General features: G+C 37.5%; 1 protein-coding gene across 25 annotated transcripts in view; it reads left to right on the top strand.

The window, feature by feature from the left end:
- Strbp (spermatid perinuclear RNA binding protein) overlaps positions 1-23,947 on the top strand; it is a 181,166-nt gene that overhangs the window by 91,949 nt on the left and 65,270 nt on the right. For 20 of the 25 annotated variants that reach the window (XR_006070957.2, XR_013050279.1, XR_013050280.1 and 17 more), the window contains exons 2-5: positions 1,117-1,289; positions 4,092-4,312; positions 9,380-9,545; positions 16,547-16,691. Coding sequence is in view for 21 of the 25 variants with exons in the window: in XM_076568485.1 (XP_076424600.1) it covers positions 1,287-1,289; positions 4,092-4,312; positions 9,380-9,545; positions 16,547-16,691 (535 nt within the window). In the remaining 4 variants the exon portion in view is untranslated. Of the gene's footprint in view, positions 1-1,116; positions 1,290-4,091; positions 4,313-4,960; positions 5,133-9,379; positions 9,546-16,546; positions 16,692-23,947 lie in introns of all 25 variants that reach the window. The other 5 variants (XR_013050281.1, XM_076568494.1, XM_076568499.1 and 2 more) reach the window with 2 other exon arrangements.

The following is a 23,947-nucleotide window of genomic DNA, read 5'->3' on the forward strand; positions in this document are numbered from 1 at the left end:
GCCCATATCCCTTACACTTCTAGACCTGGGCCAGTTTTGTTTGAGATAATGTAATTATTTAGGGGGGGGGGCGGGGGAAAGAGGCTCCAGAGATGACATAGTTGTTGAGAACAAGTAGTGTTCTTCCAGAGGACTGTGTTCAATTTCTAGCATCCATATATGTACCAGGCTTGCTTTTTTTGGGCCACCAAACCAGCTCCCAAATCACAACACAGTGACTTAGTGGTTATGAATGCTCTGCTTAGCTTAAGCTCCTTTCTGGCTAGGTCTTTTTTTTTTTTTAAGATTTATTTATTTATTATGTATACAGAAGAGGGTGCCAGATTTCATTACAGATGGTTGTGAGCCACCATGTGGTTGCTGGGAATTGAACTTAGGACCTCTGGAAGAGCAGTCAGTGCTCTTAACCTCTGAGCCATCTCTCCAGCCCCTGGCTAGGTCTTTTAACTTAAATTAACTTGTTTCTCTTTTTCTACTTTTTGCTTCAGGGCTTTTTACCTTCCTTCTGTATATCTTAACTTTCACTGCTTCTAGTGTCTGGCCGGAGGCTGCCTGGCTTCTTGCCTCAGGCACATCCCTTTCTTTCTTCCTCTTTGTTCTTTTCAAGCCTAGTTTTTTTTCCTCCTGTTTATTCTCTGTACCCGTCAGCCCTGCCTATCCTTTCTCTACCTGGCTATTGGCCATTTAGCTTTTTATTACACCAATCAGGTACCTTATGAAGGCAAGGTAAAACAAATGCAACACAACTTTACATCGGTAACAAAGGCAGCAGAAACAAATGTAACACACCTTCTTTACACAGTTAAAGTAATGTTCTGCAACATAAACAAATGTAATACATCTTTACATAGTTAAATATTCCACAGCACATGGCTTGGAACTACTTCTAACTCCAAGGGATCCAACATTATCTTCTGGCTTCCCTGAGTACCCACATAAACACAGAGATACAAACACTCATAAATATAAGTAAATAAATAATAAAAGAAATAAGGCAAATTTTGTCAGTAAAGTTTGTTTCTTTGAAATCAACATGGATTATGTTTATGGGCTCCACTTTTAGATTTGAAACTAATTGTAGACAAGCTGAAAAGGTGTTTTTCTTTTTTCTTGCAGGTGTAATCCAGAGAACAATTTTCAAACATCTTTGCTCATATTTGACACTGAGCAGTCAGGGGATTCAGGCATATGAGGAGGTATTATTGTCACACAAAACAGTGTCTAGTGAAGACGACAAGAAAGAGAGAGAAGGATCGGAAAAAGAAGTTAAAATACCATAGGAAACCATGGTGAGTAATGACTGGTATTTCTTTCATTTTTTTTAGTTATAAAAGATTATGTAGTGTAAAATTGGAAATGTTAACAGTAAAGGTAGTTAGTGAACAGTTGTCTTGGTTTCAGTGCCTCAGATAAATATGGTTACTATACTTTTTTTTAACATGGTGTGTGTATGAAGGTCAGAGGACAACTTAAGAGAAGTTGATCTCTCCCTTCTACTATGTGGGTCCTATGGATCAAACTCAGGTTGTCAGACTTTTTTAATCATTGGAAAAGATTAGAGGGAGCTGGGAGGTGGCTCAGAGAGAGGTTAAGAGCATTTCCTGCAGTGAACCTAGATTGGATTCTCAGTAAGCACATGGTGTCTGACAACCATTTCTAACTCTGGTTCTGGAGGATCCAATGCCCTCTTCTGGCTTCTTTGGGTACTGCATGTGTGTGATGAACAGTCATACATGCTGTGTGGCAAAGCACCCACATACATGAAATTAATAATAAACAAATCTTAAAAAAATGATTAGAAACCACATTTTAGAGCCCAAGCTACTGTATGCCATAACTCACTAAATACAAAGAGTAGGAATGTTTATAAATAGTATTTTATAATAAAACTGGCATTAACAAATCACTATAGCTCAGTAACCTTGAACTTTAAATAATTTCTATCTAGACTTTTACATGAAGTCCAGATTTTTTTCTCATGAAAATTAAATAACTTGTACACATGAATTGTGGAGGAGTTTCTAAAACATGAATGTTTTAACTCTAAAAGTACCTTTTTACATGCTTTTAAAATAATAGGATTAATTGTTGAATATACTAAGGAGTGTTAGAGTGAATGTCAAGGAAGCTTGGTTTTTGTGAGAGTTCAGACTTTGAATTCATGGTGTTAGATGAAGTGATTATCTCTGGTGTCTTGGTCTTAATTTTTTTTTTTTTTGTTTCAAGACAGAGATTCTCTGTGTAGCTTTAAAGCCTGTCCTGAAACTTGCTCTATAGACCAGGCGGGCCTCGAACTCACAGGGATCCACCTGCCTCTGCCTCTCTGAGGGATTAAAGGCTGGTCTTTAAATTTTTAAATTACATTTTTGTGTATTGTGTGCGCCCGCTCCCGCACCCGCGCGCGCGCGTGTGTGTGTGTGTGTGTGTGTGTGAATTTGCATGCCGTGGCATGTATGTGTGTGTGTGTGTGTGTGTGTGTGTGTGTGTGTGTGAATTTGCATGCCGTGGCATGTATGTGTAGGTCAGAGGACAGCTTACAGAAATGGGTCACTTCTTTTTCTATGTGAGTGCTATGGATCAAACTCAAGACACTTAGTTGCAGGTGCCTTTATCAGCTGGTGCCTAGGATAAGATTTACTGAGTTTTCCCCTTCATATTGTAGTTCTAGAGGATACTGTGTAAATTTTCTCCCTCAAGTAAGAGGTTTTAAAAGATGTAAGTTAGGAGAAAAAGCATAAAATGATAATTACCAGTGTATTTTGAAATATATTGTTTAGTGTATGGTAGTATTTCTTTAAGTGTTAATTTGCTTTTAAAAAGTATTTTGCCAAGGTCTAAAATCAGGTAATTTGCTTTTACAGAGAAGAAATTCTGTAATATTTCAGTATGGGGGGGAAAAATGTTAACTTGATTTTGTTTTTTTGTTTTTTGTTTTTTTTTTTTTGGTGAAATACAGAAAAAACAGTGTGACTTGTGTTGCCTTCCTTGTGAATTAACTGCTTGTAACAGAATTTAGTTTGGCTTTACTTGTAGTCTTTATAGACCTATGACTTAATGTCATACATATACACATATAAAACTTTCTTTTATAGTTTATTTTATTTTTTTTTAATTTTAGTGTAGATGTTTGTAGAAATTTTGTGTTTTAATTAATTTGATTAATCATTTTTCTTTTTTATTGCTGCTTCTGAGTTTTAAGATTTGAACAATCATTTTTCTGTTTTATTTTATAGTTCTTCTGATCTAATTATCTTAATACTTAAACATGTTTATCTGGAGCTTATTGGATAAACCTTTCGTGATTTTGATCGTGAATGCAATACATGTGTTAATTAGCTGGGGAAGTTGATTGCTTTGGAATTCATATTTTCACCATTATGAAATTTGGATTGCTTCTTGTTTAAAGGCTTGCACCAACGATTTGATGTCAAATACTAAGCATTACCGAAGGGTTTTCCATATTCACATTATAAATTTGTATCTTCTATTGTTACTGTATTATACAGTCTTAATTAAAGGTCTGAGAATGTCTAGCACTTTGGGAGGTGGCTAGGTGTCATGTGTGAATCACCATCATTCATTTTTAGATATTCTTTTTCCTTCTCTGAGACAGGGTTTCTCTGTGCAGCCCTGGCTGTCCTGGAACTCACCCTGTAGACCAGGCTGGCCTCAAAATCACAGAGATCCGCCTGCCTCTGCCTCCTGAGTGCTGGGATTAAAGACATGTGGCACCACCACCACAGAGTTTCTAGAGACTCTTGAGGCTACAATCTCATGAGCTATTTGATATGGATGATGGCTTGATTTTTTTTTTTTTTGGGTAGGGGTAATCAGAAAGCACAGGTTCAGCCAAAAGACATAGTGTGTACAGAGTTTAGTGTGACTGATTTGAACCCTATCATCACATGAGTGAAATAACTCCTATTTTTGGGTATGGTTTAATAAAATAGGACTTTACTTTCCATTCATGAGCATAATTTTATTAACTGCTTTACAGTGGTTGGTGCTATGTTGACTTAAAACACTTATGTTGTTATTCTTTCAAGGTGACATTTCTTTTGTTAAAGTTTTTTTCCTCCCCCTTCTGACAGAGATCTATTAGATCTTTTGCCAATGACGATCGCCATGTTATGGTGAAACATTCAACAATCTATCCATCTCCGGAGGAACTTGAAGCTGTTCAAAATATGGTGTCTACTGTTGAATGTGCTCTTAAACATGTCTCAGATTGGCTGGATGAAACAAATAAAGGCACAAAAACTGAGGGGGAGACAGAAGTAAAGAAAGATGAGGCTGTGGAAAACTATTCCAAGTGAGTGTCGAATAGCTTTTATCAAGCTTTGCTCAGAAAAAACTTGTGGGTCTTGTTGAGTTGGTGATGTGCTTGCTGTTCTTTGAATTTTGTTATATGTGGCATAACCAAGGAAGTCAATGTTTCATGGCGTTTTTTTTTCTGAGTTACATTCTATAGGAAACCCATGAGTAGATGAAAAAAGAAGATGGTCCTCCAGGACCCCTTTTGAGAGGACACCAATGTTTGAAGGTTATGACAGGTCATTTGCTCTGTTGTTTTAGCCTCCTAAGTTCTAGAAAAAAATAGTAATGTTTTCTATTTCAAGAAAGTAATAAAATTAACCATTTATAGCTGGGGCATGGTGGTGCACGCCTTTAGTCCCAGCACTCTAGAGACAGAGGCAGCTGGATCGCTGTGACTTTGAAACCAGCCTGGTCTACACAGTGAGTTCCAGGACAGCCAGGGCTACATAGTGAGAACCTGTCTCAAAACAAAACAAAGCAAAAACTACCATTTGTGTCAGACATTTTGAAATCATGGTCTAGAAGAATATAGGAAAATAGACTAGCAGCGTTAACTATCTTTACCTTGTTAATTCACAGAACATATCAATATCTTTGTTGCACATTGTTACATAATGTTAATGTTCATTTTGTATATTTGTAGAAGGAAGGACTAATGGAAGCCTGGCCTTCTAACAGTTACATGAGAAGTGTTGTAAGGTAGCAATAGTAGCGATCCATAAGATGAAACCACAGTGCTGCCTGCAGTCAGATCATGAGATTCTATGTCATGCCAGTTTGGAGGTACTGTTTTGAGCCCTGTTACTGTGATTAGAGTAAGTCTCTACCTACTGTGGAAAATGAAGTTTATTTGATCGGTTATACCATAATTATAGGTTTAAAAACATTACTTTAGTCTTGGCTTATATAAATGGAAAGTAAAGGCTTCAGAATTTCCCTCCAGCTTTCAGTTCTGTTTACATCACTGTGGTAAGTAGACAAGGAAGAGTAGGAGAAAATTGGTGAATGGATGGTCTGTACTGAAAGATAGTGCAGGCTTTTCCTCTTCATCTCAAAGATAAGCAGTGAGCTTCATGCTGAAGAGCATGACAGCTGCTGTTACATGTAACTGTACACATGTGTACAGTTTGGATTGTGTCTCAGTTTGTAGGTTCTTGTAACAAATCCAGTTTTTCTCAAATAAGATGCTTTAAAATGGTAATTCTTTAATTTGGGGCTCATGTTAATTAATGGTATTTTCCAATGACTGGATTACTAGGGACCTATATACTTATACTTGGCTCTTTGTTGTATATATTATAGTTCCTATGCGAGTTAAGTCATTAATGGTTTCCAGATTTAAATTGCAGCATTTATATTGCTTTTTCAAAATTTTGAAAAATTAGGGTTTTATACATATTTTATAACATGCCTCTTCCTACTCTTATATTATTTTTGAGTATATATTTCATGGAAGTTTGTACCTTTTAAATGGATCTTCTAATTTTTTTTTGAGATTGACATAGTTTTAGAAAGCATTCAGACATTTTGCTTATTTAGATGAAGTTACTATGCTTTAATTAAATGCTTTTAAAAGAATATGTGCTCCACAGTTTCATTCAGTCTTTAAAATACAGCTTTATGTTTAGACACTCCTTTTTGTCTGTGTAAAGTCTTTGCATTTGTGGAAAAACCCCAGGTTGAGTGCTTATCTGTGATTTCTTGGTAGGACTCAAGGAGCACAGAGTAGATCTCTTTCTTACTCTATGATGAATCAGGGGCTGATAAGTCTTTAGGTTTAGAACTGTGTTCTATGTACTCCCGTATTTGGGCTCCTGGTCTATAAGTGTTACAAAGAGCATGAAAATCAGTGAGACAGGCAGAACTTTGTTAAGCACAGTCTAGTGTCAGACACTTGTGCAGAGCTGCTGTTTGTGATTTGTTTACCTTTTTACAGTCTGACTCCAGGGCGCTAGGTCTCACAATTTACATGACTAGCAATGTTAGAACTGTTTTCTCAGTTCTAACTAATTTATTGTATTGGTTTGCTTGTTTTCCAGTAACTGTTAAATTCAAATTCATTATTTAAGTTCAGGACTTTTGAATTAGGGATTAATTTCTCTGCTCAACCATGTGGGATGTAAGATCAAACATTTCATGGTTATGATTTAGAATTTAAGAAGTGAGCTAACAATGGCTACTTACATTTACTGTGTGCTACCTACTAGTCCAGATCATTTTTCATATTATCTTTCAATAAACCAACTAGTCTGTTACTATTGTTTCTCTTTTTTATGCTGACATTTTGCTTATTAAATTTCCACCATTTTACATTTGCTAATGAAGAGAGTTAACTCAGAGACATTAATGAATTTTAACTTGAAGATTACTCTGTACTCCCTCCCTCCCCCCTCTGTCTCTGTGTGTGTGTGTGTGTGTGTGTGTTGGCAAAAGTAGTCTCTGCCTTCCAGATTCCCCTTGCTTCCTGTTTTCCTTACTTAGGAGTAGACTTGAGCATTCGAGGCAAATACTCTACCATTCAGCTATATCTCATCCATTTTTTCTTCGTATCTGTGCTTCAGTTTCCTCTAGATAAATTAAAGTACAGAGGAGGGAGAGATAAAATGTTCTTGTTTCTGGTAATCAGAAAAAGCTTTAATCCTAGCAGTTGGGAGGCAGAGGCGGGTGGATCTCTGAATTTGAAGCTAGCCTAGTCTACAGGGCCAGCCAGGGCTACACAGAGAAAGCTTGTCTTAAAAGAAAGGGGTAGGGAGAGACAAGGGGCGGGGGAAGAAAAAGGAAGACTTTGTTAAGGAGGTAGTATTTGGAAATGGCTCAGAGGATCTGGTAGGGTTTTGGTAACAGTGAAGGCAAAAGCAAAAATCTCAGCAAAGGTTTAGATGTGAAATAGCCATAGGGACTGTTTAAGAAACATTTAAGAAAATTATTTACTGAGGTTTTAATATATGTTGAACCTCTGACAAAGTTCCTTGCTTACATTGAATTCTATGAGAATTGCTATATGAGAAAAGGTTTAGTCTTGTTTTATGGAGAAGGAAGCAGGCTCAAAGAAATCAAGTATGTGTAATTCATCCCTGCTTCTTGTATAATATTAGAGGGACCAGCCTTAATATTAATACTTCCCAGGGGCTCAGGAGAGAAACTGTGAACAGTGAAGACTGTTTTTGGGAAATAGAATCTCAGCACACCGAGTTCTATAGTCCACTTGCTTTAATTCCTCTGGCATAACATCCTATTTATGCAGTTTCAGTTCTGTTCTTGTGCCTAGCTCCTTCCTTGCCTGATTTCTCTCTATGTTTATCTGCTGCTTCCTCTAAGTTCTATCTTAAGTCTCTTGTCTTAATTCTGCCTCATCTAGGTCCTTTTCATCTAGTTCTTACCCAGCTAGTACTTCCCCATCTGACTCTTTCTCATCTTCCATCTCATCCATACGTTCTCTCTGGTCAAAATCCTCCTTATCCCTCTCCGTTCTCCGTCTCTAAGTTCTCCACGTTCCTCCTAAGTCTCCCAGGAATCCCGTTATAAACCCAAACAATAGCAATCCCCTGGTCGAGCAACGTCACCAAGACTTCTTAAGCCATGGCTTGACCTTTGGAGAAGTCCTTGGCTTTTCCAAGTAGTAGCTTTTGTGAGAGTAGCTGAATTTCATTACGATTTCCTGCGGCTTGCAGCACCTTCTCACACAGTAATAGAGCCAAGATGCAAACCAGGAAGCCAGGAAGTTTTCTAGACTGCCTACTACTGTGTTGAATGTTGAAATGTTCTGAGGGACATGAAGGGAAATACATGGGATGTCATCCAAAAGAACAGTTTTGGGAGGTTATATAGTATTCTGCATGGAATAGATGAAAGGTGCTAGAGGTAAGGCTGATAAGGAAGGAGTTATTCAAATAGTCTAGTTGAGAACTTGAACATGTACTCACACATGCACAAACACACACCACAACACTATTTTGAAGGCAAAATTTTTGAGGATGATTATGCAGACCAGACTGGACACATTAGGAACCCAGAGAGGGTGAGACAGTAGAGTAAGGAACAACCCAAGATGACTGAGAGAGTCTTAACAGTTGCTTGCACTTATCTCCATCTCAACTTGCACTATCTTTGTTTATTGAATCTTCCCTATGGCTTAGGCACTGAGTAGCTAGTTAATTTTTAACTTCCTGTCTAGTTTGCACCACAATATACTCTCTTCTTCATTTCATTCTCAACTTCACTTATTTCTGACTAACTGGTGATTCCTTGCTTCTAAACAGCACCCCTCTAGTCTAGCCAAATCAAACCTTGCTTGCCATCTCTAATTGTAACAGTTTCCTTGAGAAGCAACCACAGAATGTAAAGTGCCTGAGTATTATGGTCAGCTTTCCTGAGTTTAAGTTCAGGCATTGACATGTTACTTTAAAAAAATAATTTTATTTATAATGTGTGTTGGGATAGTGTTGTGGTGTGTGTATGTGCATGTGTGAGTACATGGCGTGTGTGCTTCACATGTTGGGGCCACAGATTGATGTTGGGTTTTCTTTCTCTGTCTCTCTCTTTCTTCTACATTCTTTAAAATATTTTAAAACATCTCTCACTAGTCACCAACCACCAGGGAATGTTCCCATAGCTGCGTCCCCAGTGTTCCTGCACTCAGTGTTTTTGTGGGTGCTGGGGATTAGATTTCAGGTCATCATACTGTATGGCAAGCACTTCACCCACTGAGCCATTTCCCCCAGTCTTTCTCATAGGTTCTTTAGTTTATTGCTAAAAATTACAGAAGTTTAAAAAACAGCAGTTAAAAAATGTTGGAGGGGTTACAGTATTCTTGGGATTCTTGAGTAAGAGATGTCATAATGAATTAAAATACCTATAGTGTGACATATGATCCTTGTTCAGTCTTTAGGGAAAAGTAACTTTAAATGTGAGAGCCTTAAATCTGAGGTTTAATTTGTAGATTTTTGGATGTCTGGGTGTACATAATAGTTTATTTATGTAAGTATTCAGGAAGCCAAGTGATGATTAATTGTAGCTTGAGAAATAGGTTATAGAAATAATAATACAGGCTTTTTATTTGTAGGGATCAAGGTGGCCGGACATTGTGTGGTGTAATGAGGATTGGCTTGGTTGCAAAAGGCTTGCTGATTAAAGATGATATGGACTTGGAGCTGGTTTTAATGTGCAAAGACAAACCCACGGAAACCCTGCTAAATACAGTCAAAGATAACCTTCCTATTCAGATTCAGGTAAGTACTTTTTAACTGCATTTGAGAATTTGTAAAGGGTTGAGAAACAGTGATCTTGATGACTATTAACAAGAATTGGTAAGTCAGGTATAAAGATAGGTATAAAAAAAAAGAATGCTAGCATGATTTGGTCAGTGAGGAACTCACATTTAAAGCACATTTCTGGTGACTTATACTCAGGATATATTTACCAAAATAAGGACATTAATATACAGTCTTTTGATTTTTCGAGACAAGATTTCTCTGTGTAACAGTCCTAGCTGTTCTAGAACTCACTCTGTAGGCCAGGCTGGCCTCGAACTCACAGAAATCCATCTGCCTCTGCTTCCCAAGTGCTGGAATTAAAGGTGTGTGCCACTACCACATGGCCAATATCTTAAACCTTTCAGGCATGTCTTGCTTAGACTCTTCATCTCCCCACCCCCAGACTGTGTATGTCTCTGAGTATTATAAAACTCTTGGAGCCAGGTGGTGGTGGCACATGCCTTTAATCCCAGCACTCAGGAGGTGGAGGCAGGGGTATCTCTATGTTGAAGGACAACCTGGTCTACAGAGTGATTTCCAGGACAGCCAGGGATTCATAGAGAAACCCTGTCTCAGGAGGTGGGGGGTGGGGGTGGGAGTGGGGGTGCGGTGTCCAAACAACTGTAGATAATTTCATAATGATACTTTAAAAGTTATTTTGAATGTAAAAATGATTGGAAGATTTGTAGGCTGGAGAGATGTCTCAGAGGTTAAGAGCACTGAGTGCTCTTCCAGAGGTTTTGAGTTCAGTTCCCAGCATCCTAAATGGTGACTCATAGCCATCTATTATGAGATCTGGTGCCCTCTTCTGGCTTGCAGGTGTACATGCAGGCAAAACACTGCATAAGTAATAAAGAAATAAATAGATCTTAAAAAATGTTTACAAAGTGGAAGATTTGGTTAAAAATTTTAATTTATTATTGTTTTGTGCGTGTGTGTATTTGTGCATATGTGTGTAAATATGTGAAGCTGGAGGACAACTTTGTGGGGCCGGTTCCCTTCTGCCTTTGTGTGGATTCTGGGGACTGAACTCAGGCTATCAAGTTAGCATGCTTTGATAGCCTTTGACTGTTGAACCCTCTTGCAGGTCCTAAGAACGAGTTAATTTAAAGTCACTCATTTGTTAAGTTTATGGAAAGTCACTTAGGTTTCCAGATTGTTTTCACATTGGGTTGGGTTTAGAAAGTTCTAATGCTGGCCTGCTCTTGGGTTCTGGCTACCTTAAGACCTACTTTGCCACCTATCCCAGAGATGTGTTCAACAATGATTAGGAAGTTGAGATTGTCTTTCATTTCAATTATGTGTTACCTGTAGCTTCTTGGTAATTTAGGCTGTATTCATATCTGTGTCACAGAAATAGATGTCATCCCGTAAGTCTAAACTTTTGAGTTGGTCAAAGCTCACTTGTCCACCCATGCTTGCTTGCTTCATTCATTCATTTTTGAAGAATAATGTATTATTAAAGATTTTTATTTTATGTGTATGAGTGTTTTCCCTGTGTGTATGGGTGCTCAGAAGACATCATTGGATCCCCTGGAACTGGAATTAACAACAGTTGTGAACTGACATGTTGGTGCTGGGAACTGAACCTGGGTCTTCTGAAAGAACAGCCAGTGCTCTAAACCACTGAGACATCTCTCTAGCCCTCTTTTGTTTCTTTTTAAATTTGTATTTCTTCTAAATGAAGGCAGATGCCTTAAAAAAAAAAAACAACAACAAATAAACAAACAAAAAACCAGTGGTTTCTTTTTTTTTTTCTTTTTTTTTTTTTTTTGGTTTTCGAGACAGGGTTTGTAACATGAATCTTAAAAGATCTTATTAATAAAACATTGGGGTGAACGCTGAAAGATCAGAGATACAGAACAGGCCACAGCTAACCTCACCTCGTTAACTTCTCAGCCGATCCTGTTTCCTCAAACTGGAAGCCTCTGAGTCCTCAATCCAGAATGAATCTCAGCTGAACTAAAAGCCTACAAGCTTAACCAGGCTCTAGTTCTAGTCCTCACGCCTTATATACCTTTCTGCTTCCCGCCATCACTTCCTGGGATTAAAGGTGTGAGTCACCATGCCTGGCTATTTCCAGCGTGACTTTGAACTCTCAGAGATACTTTTGGATCTCTGTCTCCAGAATGCTAGGATTAAAGGTGTGTGTGCCACCATTTTCTGGCCTCTATGTCTAGTGGCTGTTTTGTTCTCTGACCCCAGATAAGTTTATTAGGGTGCACAATATATTGGGGAACACAATATCACCATAAGGGTTTCTCTGTGAAACAGTCCTGTCTGTCCTGGAATTCACTCTGTAGACCAGGCTGGCTTCAAACCCACAGAGACCTGTCTGCCTCTGCTTCCCGAGTGCTGGGATTAAAGGTGTATGCCACCACTGCCCAGCTTAATTTGCAAGTTTTAAAAAAATTAAATAGGAAAATCAGTGTATATTCATTGTACAGAATATTAGATTTTATTGGGTGATTCTGATGCATATGGACCATGTACTTTGATCCTATTCACCTATTTTTTTCCTTCTTTTGCTGTTCTTCTACTTGTTCCTTTGCAAATGTCTTCCCTTTGCTTTCAAACAAACAAACAAATGCTTCTCCTGACTATTTACTTGCTGTGGAAATACAAGAGTTAGTTCTCTCTACAATGTAGATTCTGAGAATGGAATTTAGGTCATCAGGCTTTGGGAGCAAGCATCTTTAGCCACTAGAGCTAGCTGTCTTGCTACCCTGCTTTCCCCTTTTTAAATTCTAGATTCTCATAAGAAAGAGAACATAAAGGTGGGGTCTGGAGAACTAGCTCAGTGGTTAAAAGCACCTGCTATTTTGCAGAGGACACAGGTTCAGTTCCCAGCCCTCACAAAGGTGACTCACAACTATCCAGGGTATCTGATGTCCTTTTCTGGCTTTCATGGGCACTGCACATGTGGTGGACTAACATACACATAAGCAAAATATTCATACACATTAAATGAAAATAAATAAAACTTTAAAAAATAAGAAACTGCACATACTATTTGTCTTTGTGACCCTGGCTTATTTTGTCCACATGATGCTTTCTGGTTCCATCCTTGTTCTTGCAAATGATATAACTTAACTTAGTATTTGTTGAGTAATATTCTATTGTGTAAAAGTGGCCTTTCCCCCTAGTTATGTAATTTGTTTATAGTTTATTACTGGGTCACTTTCTCTATATTGTACATGTACATAGTAACTGAACTTCAAAACTTTTTTATGCCTCTGTTGATCAAGTTCTGACTTTAAAGGCTCTTATAAACTTTTGGGATACTATTTTATTCTGTTTTCTTATTTAGGAAAGTATATTCTGAAAATATACTTTCCTAAATAAGACTATATTTGACTTCTATTTTTAATTTTGGTGCAACAGTGTTTTTCTTCTTTTACTAATTTATTTACTTTTATTTGCATTGATAATTTGCCTGCATGTATGTCTGTGAGGGGGTTAGATCTTGCAGGTACAGACAGTTGTGAGCTGCCATGCGGTTGCTGGGAATTGAACCCAGGTCCTCTGGAAGACCTGAACCACTGAGCCATTTTCCTAGCCCAGAGCAGTTTTTTTTTTTTAATCTGTTAAAAGCATTTAGTTTCTTCCTGCCTTCCAGCATCCCTCCCTTCTTTCCATCTTTCTTTTATAACTATTGTGAGATTTGAAGATGGAGAGTGATAAGCTGAGTGAATTACAGGATAAAGGGTTTTGATAGGGTAAGTTTAGTAACATGTTTGGGGCTAATAACACTTTTTAGGTTTTTTTTTTTTTTGAGGAGAGGCAGGGTCTTCCTACATAGCCCTGGCTGTCCTGGTACTTTGTGTAGACCAAGATGACCTAGAACTCTGATTATAAACCAGGCTGGCCCTTGAACTCACAGATATTCACTTGCTTCTATCTTTTCAGTGCTAGGATTAAAGGTGTGTGCTACCAGACCTGGCTTATGACAATACATTGTGTTAACAGGTTTTTTGTTTTTTGTTTTTGTTTTTTTTGAGACAGGGTTTTTCCATGTAGCTTTGCACCTTTCCTGGAACTTACTCTGTAGCCTGGGCTGGCCTGGAACTCACAGAGATCCACCTGGCTCTGCCTCCCGAGTGCTGGGATTAAAGGCGTGTACCACCATGCGTGTTCCAGGTTTTTATTGTTTAGGAATTTATCTGTTTGTACTTTAGTGCAATGAGCATTGTTACTTTTGAGTCTATAATGAAGTAATGACTAAAGTATCAGCTAGGTTCCTGTTCTCTATTAGTGAGGCTTGTTTTGTCATATTCATCCTCAGGTATTCCAGGCTGGAAAAAAGGAGTACCCTGCTATACTATTACTCTGACAGTCTATCCCATTTCTTTAGCTTTGAAGATACAGTCCAGTCTAAACAATAGTGCTTTCTCTGTGCAGGTTGCACTTGTTGAACTCTGCATTGTTTCTTTCTCAAGTGATCTTTATTTTTGGGTACCACAGTTTTAAAATGTTATTGTTGATCTAGTAAGTCTTCAAGGACAAATCCCAAGAGAGAGTATAGATTATGCAGACCATCTCAAATTTTAGGAACTTTGTGCTTTCTAGTCTAGAGAGGACTAAAAAGACAAATATTCTGAGATCTTTGAAGGGTTATATTAGAAGAGGTGAAAGAGGCTTTAACACTTAGGGTGTGGATATTATGAGACACATACTTTAATTTAACATAGTAATTATAGCTTCCCAACAATGAATTTTCTGTATCTGGGTGAAGCTACATTTCATTGGAAAGTGGTAATCTTAATTGCCCATTGATGTTAAGAGTAAATTATACAAATGTACTCACATTTCTCTCTAAGCATACATAATTATTGTAATATTTCAGGAAATAATTTTTAGTGTGACCTTCACAAATGTCCTACTACTCTAGTAGTTGTGAGTGTGTGTGTGTGTGTGTGTTTGTGTGTGTGTGTGTGTGTGTGTGTGAAATAATAATCTCTGATAGGACCTTCCTTTCTTACAGACTAAATACCTTTTCTGAATACTTACTCTAGGAACAGTTTGGTTATTTACTATCTTAATATAATTGAGGTGGAAATACACCCTTTTCTCTCTGTATTCTTTTCCAGGGTGATTTTAGAGCTTCTTTGAACAAAGAAGGCAGAGGATGACAAACTCAGTAATCTTTGAAGTCAGTCTAGTCCAAACTCCTATGTTTATTTACTTTGGATATGTCTTATAATTGACAATTTTAGTTTGACTTACAATAGATATTTTAAAATTAAAAAAAATTTATGTGCATTGGTGCTTTGCTTGCATTTATGTCTGTGTGAAGGTGTCAGGTCTCCTGGAACTGGAGTTACAGGCAGGTCTGAGTTGTATTGTAGGTGCTGGGAATTGAACCCAGGAAGAGCAGCCAACCCTTAACAACTGAACCATCTCTCCAGGTTGAGTAGGTATCTTCGTATGTGTGTGTGTGTGTGTGTGTGTGTGTACATGCACACACTTGCATGTGGAGATCAGATAACAGTTTCGTGTGTTCCTCTTCCTCAAGTACTGTTCACCGTGTTTTTGAGACAGAATATCTTGGTGTGTGACCTGGGGCTCCCTAATTAGGATAGGCAGGATGGCTGGCTATAAAGCCCCAGGGATTCATCTGTACCCACTTCCCTAGTTCAGGGTTTCTAGGCAGGTGCCACTGTGCCTGTTACTTATATTTATTTGGTGTTGTGTGCACCATGTATGTGATGCTCAAGGAGCCAGAAGAGGGCATCAGGTCCTCTGGAACTGGAGTTCCAGATGGTTGTGAGCCACCATGTGGGTGCTGGGAGCTGAACCCTGGTCCTCTGCAAGAGCATCAAGTGCTGTTAACCACTGAGCCATCTCTCCAGCCCTGTCTATTGTTTTATGTGGGTGCTGGGATCAGACTTGAGTCTTTGTGCTTGTGTGGTAAGCACTTTATAACCAACTCATCTCTCCAGCCCTTTAATAGATAACTTTAATGATTTTTCCCCCATTGGCATAATGAATGTAAACGTGTGTGTGTGTGTGTGTGTGTGTGTGTGTGTGTGTGTGTGTGTGTGTGTTTATTTCACTTCTGGTTCTTTCATTCATGGTGAGGTCTTTTCCTTCTTTGGCTTCTTCTGTTCAACACTAGGGTAATGAGTTTTCTTTTTCTTACTTTTTGGGAAGTACTTAATATTAAAACTATATTTTATGTAAATGATGAAGTTCTTTTAGAACACACCTTGTATTATTTCCTTCAGCCCATTTTATGTCAGTTAATATATATTAAACTTGATCATTAAGAAATGCCTTGTAGGATTTATTTAGTTATAATTTAATGTCCAATAATATTTAATATATGATTTGGATTATTTTATGAAAGCCCTAGGATTGTATGTTTATCTCCAAGTATGTTAAAAGCAGCAATGTAAATTTCCCTGTGGATGTCATTTGCATTATCTCATAATGATAAGTCTCAGTGGAATGACTTCTGAGATCTATTGTAATTATATGAGGCAACTGTTTCTACTCATTCTTTCATGTGAATGTAAGTCTTTCATACTTTCTTGATTTACTTAAGAAATTTGTATAATCTATTTCATAAGTCCTTGGCAAGTAGTTTCGATTGTTCTGTAAATAGTGCTATAATTTTAGAGAGCATTTCAAGCTATCTACTGCTGTATAATAATTTACAGGAATCATTTCAAGAATAATTATACTCTTGTAACGCTGTTGGTGACATTTTACATTGAAGAAAAAGTGGTTTTAAATATTGTTTCATAATTGTCTACATGGTAGACATTATGGTCCTTTTTTGAGGGATGGAAAATGGATTTGCTTAAGTTGAAAGAAGTTATCCCTGAAGTAAGGAACTAGTTAGAGTTGTGGATTTCATTTACTCTTTGGCTTAGTGATACTAATAGTTAGTAATATTCATGAACTTAGCACAAGTTTTCCCTTTTAGGGATTTTAATATGATTGAGTGTTTTTGATATCTTGGTGACTTTCAGAAACTGACAGAAGAGAAATACCAAGTGGAACAATGTATAAGTGAAGCTTCTATTATAATTCGGAACACGAAAGAACCCACACTGACTTTGAAGGTGATACTTACTTCGCCTTTAATTAGGGACGAATTGGAGAAGAAGGATGGAGGTACATGTGTGTATATATATATACACATACATACATATCTATGTTTTGTTTTGTTTAACAGCTCTTTTCTGTACTATACTAACTAATCCTTGAGATTTAGGAGGTTACAGACTTCATTTGCTTGTGTATGCCACCCCATGATATTTTTAAAGTTTTGTTTTTACATAGTCTATTTTTCAGTTTCAGAGACCTGTGTGCTGTGTTGCTTTAACTCTGCTTTCATGTTTTTACATCTTGATGAAGTCCTTTACCTGGTCTAGTGTAATTTCAAGTTACTGGTATCTGCTAACCTGTTCTATTATACTGGCCTACTGGTCAGATTCAGGATTAAATGTGGTTCAAAACAATTATTTTTAAATTTGCTTGCTTATTTTGAAATTACTCACTTGCATGTTGTGTTTGACTTCTAATAATTATATACCCTTAAAAATTTTGGTTACTTTTGTGTAGATTTGGTTTATAGAATAATGAAAAAGAATTAGTGAATATATTTTACTCAATAATCTTTCATCTTCAGAGAGTGTATATATACACACACACACATACATACACATGCAAATTTTTATTTTGGAGATAGGATCTTACTGCATAGTTTTGGTTGGCTTGAAACTCACTATGTAGAATTGGATGGCCTCGAACTCACAGAGCTCTGCCTGCCTCTACTGCCTCAGTGCTGGGATTAAAGGCTTGGGCCAACCACCTGCCTTCAGTAAATTTTTGAGAAGCTTTTTACTCTGTTACATTTTGAATAAGATGTATGTCCAAAAAAAAAAAAAAAAATCACTGTATGACACTGTCACGCTCATAAATGTAGAATGAGAAATTCCTTAACTGTTATTTGGTATTAAAATACCAAAACTGTTGGTAGTTTTGAAAAGTAATGAAATATGTGTGGTGAGCTTCTTTTTTTTTTTTTTTTAATCTTGTCAAGTTGGCTTTTTTTGTACTCTTAGTACTGTTCAAAGAAACATGCCACATGATACTTTTCCTGTGTTGGACCAACTGGCCACTCGGTTGTAACAATTTAGAGGCCTATGGTATATATGGGCCAGTAGGATATTTGCCATTTTCCATTTGTCAGATTTCAACAAATCTCATTGCGTACCCCTTTGCCATAAGTACCACTAAAGTGAAAAGGAGTATAGGTCAGTTTTGTAGTTTACTTCAAACTGTTGATTAGTATAGAAAAAGGCACACTTAACTGTGAAGTAGATTTTTGAATTTTAGTTCCTAGACATGAATCATAGAATCCTGCAACTAAAATAGATGGTCATCTTTTTTAAAAAAAATTCTTTTTTTGAGTGAGGGGTGGGTTAGGTTGTGTGGTCGACTAAAATCAGAAATTTTTTAGAAACCAGATACATTTTTGAGACATAATTTAAATAAAAATACATCCAATCTATAATTGGGTTTAATACTCAATCTTTACCCCTTATGCAACATGTCTGTAGCACCTTGGAAGAACCAGTCTCTTAAATGGCTTAATTTTTTCTAACATCAGATCTAGGACTTCTGGTTTCTGGTGTACCAAGATGTGTTAATTTTGGTAAGCTGTGTTCTCCTTGACCCTGTCGTACAGAACCAACCATTTCTATGTAGAGCTGTAATCATAGGTGATACTAAACATTATTTTTCAAAGATTTTTTTTTTAAAATTTTCTTTTGATGTTTTGAGACAGGGTTTCTCTGTGTAGCCTTGGTTGTTCTAGAACTTTCCCTGTAGACCAGGTTGGCCTCAAACTTACAGAAATCTGCCTGCCTCTGCCTCCCCAGTGCTGGGACTAAAGGTGTGCGCCGCTCTCACCTGGCTGTAAACATTATTTTTCTATTGAGAGGTGTTTGTTTGATATGCTCCTTGTGTTACCTCTTTGAAGGTATCAGGAAAATACAAAGCTTTTTCTCTTGTAGTTTTGTGTACTCACATGGGAATTTTGTATAGCTGTCAGTGTTGATTCCCTCAGGCTTAACCTGTTGCTTAAAAAAAAACAACCTTAATTTTGCTTCAGAGAAGCTGAAAACAGGCTCTTAGTGTATTATACCTTTGTGGAGCACTGTTAATCATAGAATGGGATTTGTGTCAAACAGAATTGCAGTGTTTGTTGAAGGTGTTTTGAGTTACTAATGATCTAAAGGCCTCCATGTGCTGACTCATTAGCTGATATGTGAGCTTAGGTTAGTTTGGAGCTGATGTTTAACAGATGTTACTTCTCTTTTTGAATGGCAGGAAGATTTGCTTTGCTGTTCTTAATATCCCAGCCCTGCTGACCAACTTGATATTTTACAGCTTATTCATTTTGTCTAATCTGGGCTTTGTCATATTTTTGTCTATATTCCTGGGCATCTTGGAGTATCCAACATAATTGAGCATCTGCAATCTGGATTATGCAGTTCTGTTTGTTCACCTAGACACTACTCTTTGCCTTGATGTAACCCTTTCCATCTCCATAGGATTGGAAATACAAAGCACATTGAGTTTTCAGGGATACCTGGCACTGACAGATAGTGTCCTCTTCCCTTCTGTCCATTTTCTTTCTCAGAGTTAAACAATAACACTTTGTCATAGTATTCTGACTTGATTTACCACTCCCAAATACACAGTTTGCAGTAGATACACGTCATCTATTTCTTCCCTTTCTTAACTTTGCTAAATGACTTTGACAGAATCTAAACGAGAGGAAAGGAAGGTTGAGAACAGACAGAATATTTTCTGTGTAGAAATAGATAACCATTCACATCAAACCACCATTTATTTTGTAAGTTGTCAAGAGTGAATAAAAGATTATCCTTTTAAAAAAAATGTTGTCACAAGCAAGACTTCTATGCTATCAGTGTTAGCATGCTCCAATACTAGAAGGCCTCGTGGAATGACCATTTCCCTAGTATTGTGTATTTCCTTTAAAAAAACAAAAGTACAAGAGAAAAAGCACAGCTCTTGCTGTATAATATCTGTGTGTTCAGTTTTTCATTCTATTAGCGTTGTGTGACATTGGGCATACTTCTTAACTTCAAAATAAAGATAATAAAGAAACAGTAAGTTGTCTGCAGGGTTCAGTGAGAGACTCCATATACAGTGGCATATGCAACTAACTTCTAAATACTGAAGTTCAGAAATCACTCAGCTACCTACTCAAACTGTCTCAACAGAGTGATGTGATCACATTAGGTTCTGACAGTTGAACCTTAACATAGCCGAACTGTCTGTCTATGTATGTATGTATGTATGTATGTATGTATGTATGTATGTATGTATGTATATATCTCCCTCCCTCTCTCTTTCTTTTTTCCTCTCTTTCTCTCTTTCTCTCTTTCTTTCTTTCTTTCTTTCTTTCTTTCTTTCTTTCTTTCTTTCTTTCTTTCTTTCTTTCTTTCTTTCTCTCTCTCTCTCTCTCTCTCTCTCTTTCTTTTCCTTCCTTCCTTCCTCCTTCCTTCCTTCCTTCCTTCCTTCCTTCCTTCCTTCCTTCCTTCCTTCCTTCCTTCCTTCTTTCTTTCCCTCCCTCCCTTCCCTCCCTCCCTTCCCTCCCCCCCCTCCCCCCCACCCCCTCTCTCTCTTTCTTTCCAAGGACTTGCTAGCTCTGTCTGCCCTGAAACTCAATAAATACACCAGCTTGTGTTTAGACAGTTGAACCTTAACATAGCCGAACATTCATACATTCATTTATCCATTTATCTGTCTATCTGTCTGTCTGTCTATCTATCTATCTATCTATCTATCTATCTATCTATCTATCTATCTATCATCTATCTATTTTTCTACCTAGCTACCTACCTATCCAACTATCTAATTTTGAGGCAAGGACTTGCTAGCTCTGTCTGCCCTGGAACTCACTAAATACATCAGCTTGATATACCAGGCTGGCCTTGAACTCGCAGATATCCTTCTGCCTAAACCTTCTGTGTGCTGCCCCTCCACAATCATCCACATAGCTAAACTTTAAACCACACTTGAAATCCAGTGTTAGCCAGTATGCAGTATACTCTAAGCTGGATTATTGTGTAGCTCTGTTCCTTGGATGGCAGATCTCCCCCTCTCCCCCACCTCCTCCTATACCTGTCCTTTATCCTAAGCACCTAGAATCATACCTGATACAGAGGTAGATTACCAGAGAGTACCACACATGAATCTTCACAGGGAATTCTCAGTCAGCATATTATCTGAGAAAATATAGTCCAGTGTATAAAAAGGAAAGTTAACAATAAGCAGCATCTTGCATGGCTTAAATAATATTTACTGAAGATGTATTTCTGTTAAAATATTATGCCCTTCATGTTATAATCCTCATATATGATTTATTTAAGGAAAAAAAAAATCTCACAGTAGCCCTAAAAGGGAGGTAGCTGTTGCTCTGTTATAAGCAGGAATGTAACTGTATTTTGGCCAGCTATCCTGTAAGAGTCCAGTATGGAATCCTCTTCCCCCTTCCTTCCTGGGGTTGCTACATGTACACTTTAGCTGATTGTTTCTTTCTGACCATTACAAAGCCATTACAAGCCTTGGTGCTTGTTACTTTAAACTAGAAATATATTTGCTATTGGGGGAGGTGATAAATTTTTTAAAGTTATGTTTACATTGTGGTTTTAAACCAAGCAGATAGTGAAAAATAAAGTCTTTTCTGTCATTAGTATTGAGTAGAGTCAACAGCATGATAGAGAAGTGAGTTCTTTTTCACCTATTGATGCCAGGGTGTATTTCTGACTCTTTTTGGCAGAGGTTCACTGGTATGTTTCCTGCTAGGGTCATGACATTAGATTGTTCCATACTTGTGCTGCAGGCTTTATTTTCCTCCCTTCCCCAGGTGCCAGATATGTACTGTGCAGAGAAAACATGGTCATTTTCTTTCCGGTGCTCTGCTGTCACAAAGATAGCATTGGTGGCATAATTCAACTAGGAAAGGGACAGTTCCACCTTATTGCTACATGTGTTTGTTCATATTACCATGTCCTTATGTTTTTCATGAACAGTATAGTTCAAGCATAATGTCTTTCCAGAAAGCTTTAAGGAATTGAGAGAAAGGAGATTTTAAGAATATCCTCAGACATACTAAAAGATTCTGTCAGGATGAGCTGAGAGGTAGGCTTTGTCCAGATTGTCATGGAGCTTGCCATGCTACCCCCAGCTCAATTATTTTACTTTTCAAGAGCGGGGTCTAGACATATAACACAGCCAGTCATTTCTGGCTTTCCCTGTTCCTCCTCTACAGGCTAGTGTTTTGTTAACGGGGCAGATAGTCTGCATGTAAGGCACTGAGAAAAATTGTGTGAAAACACTGCAGAGCAGTGTCTTCTGGTCACTGATCTAACTAGCCTCCAACCAGGCAGCAGGTTTACGAATGACAGCCTCTTTCCAGTGCTTCCATCGATGCATATAATGTTGTTCCAGTGCACATACATACATGGTGATGGCAGGCTACAAAAACATTTTTAAAAGCGGTATTTTTCTTTGCATTTGGCATTTTTGTTAATACTTGTCCATTTTATGCTATTTCTTATGTTTCCTACAAAGCAAGTGAAATGGATCATAGTTCTGCACTTTATTATTTATTTATTTAGGTTTTTTTGTTTGTTTTGGGGGCGCAGGGAGACAGGGTTTTCTTATGTACCCCTGGCTTGGAAATCCAGGCTGATCTGGATACCATCCACTTGTCTCTGAGGGTGCTGGGATTTAAAGTATTTAGACCACAAGCCCAGCAGTTCTGCTATTTTTAATTAATTAATGACAAATATATTTTTTAAAAGTAAAATCTCTGCTTACCTAATAAAGTTGAAACACACACACACACACACACACACACACACACACACACACACACACACACACACACAAAACTGTATTAAGGTCCTGAAATATTAAACTTGAGGTTCTATCAGGAGGGTCATTATTTTCCCATTAGTAGTTCTGTGATTGCCACATTAATTTTTTTTAGTCAGTGAAAATATGTAAAACTATATGACTAGCTATAGAAAGGAAATAGAGAAGCTGGGCTGATAAGTAGCGCTGTAATGCCATATGCTTGTGTGTCACATAATACAAAAATCTTTCAAAATAAAATGTATTGTTACACCTCTGCTCTTTCCAGCTTTATGAATAGTAAAACATTTTGGATCTTTTGACTCTCAGAGCGTGAAGAAACATGGCCATTTTGATGTCAGTGTGAGCGGAATCTGCTGCAAGTTCTCAGTGCTTTTCCTTTTCATCTTTTTTTTTTTTTTTTAGTAAAATCTGTTTCCAAATGTTGACTATAGCAAGCTGATGTTTTGACTTTTTTTTAAAGTAAGAGTTTATAGTAGTAATCTCATTTTGAGATGAAAGAAATAAAAAATATCTTTCTCTTGTCACCATTGCAGATATCTGTCACAATTAGGATAAGGTACTTACCATCTTTAGCCATTTGACAAGATGAACAAAGAGTTCTGGCTTCTTAGATCTTACCTCTATCTATCCCCTCTTCCTTCCTATGCCCCTCTTCCTTTGTCACCCTCTTTCTGACATTTCGACTCAATAGGATAGGTAGAATAAAACTTAACACTCTTTACTGTTCATTTAAAAATTGAAGTTATAACAAAAAAAAAATTAACCAATTTGGATTATGTTCCATAGCAGTCAGTCAATCTTTACCTTTCATATTTACCTTGTCATATTTACCTTTACCTTCTTTACCTTGTCATATTTACCTTTCAAGAGATTCTAATAATTTGCCAGGCGGTGGTGGTGCACGCCTTTAATCCCAGCACTCGGGAGTCAGAGGCAGGTGGATCTCTTGAGTTCGAAGCCAGCCTGGTCTGCAGAGTGAGTTCCAGGACACCCAGGGCTACACACAGAAACTCTGTATCGAAAAACAAAACAAAATAAAAGAATAAGAGTACTCTAATAACTCATTTAGAAATATTTTATCTTCTATATGAGCTTTACACAGATGCTTGTATTGACAATTTGATGATAAAACATTAAAGTGACTCAGTTGTATCGTTTGTGCCTGTAAACACAAGTTCAGGAGCTAGATCACCTGTGAGTACCATATTTGTTTGGGTTCATAAACAACTCCACATTGATAATTCTTTTAGAAGCTTGTGATTTTTGTTAGTAGAGATTAATGAAATGAGACCTAGCGTTGCTTTTGCTGGCAGTGATTAATAGGAAACAATGCAGACATCTGCTGTGTAGCTCACTTGGCAGGAAGTAAGTGTGTAGCACTTCATTGGTTAGTGTTGCAGCAGTACAGGGGACCCACAGTTCTTCCTTTTATAGTTGTGGTTTTAGTT

This window comes from Peromyscus maniculatus, chromosome 4, assembly GCF_049852395.1.
Source record: "Peromyscus maniculatus bairdii isolate BWxNUB_F1_BW_parent chromosome 4, HU_Pman_BW_mat_3.1, whole genome shotgun sequence".
NCBI lineage: Eukaryota > Metazoa > Chordata > Mammalia > Rodentia > Cricetidae > Peromyscus > Peromyscus maniculatus.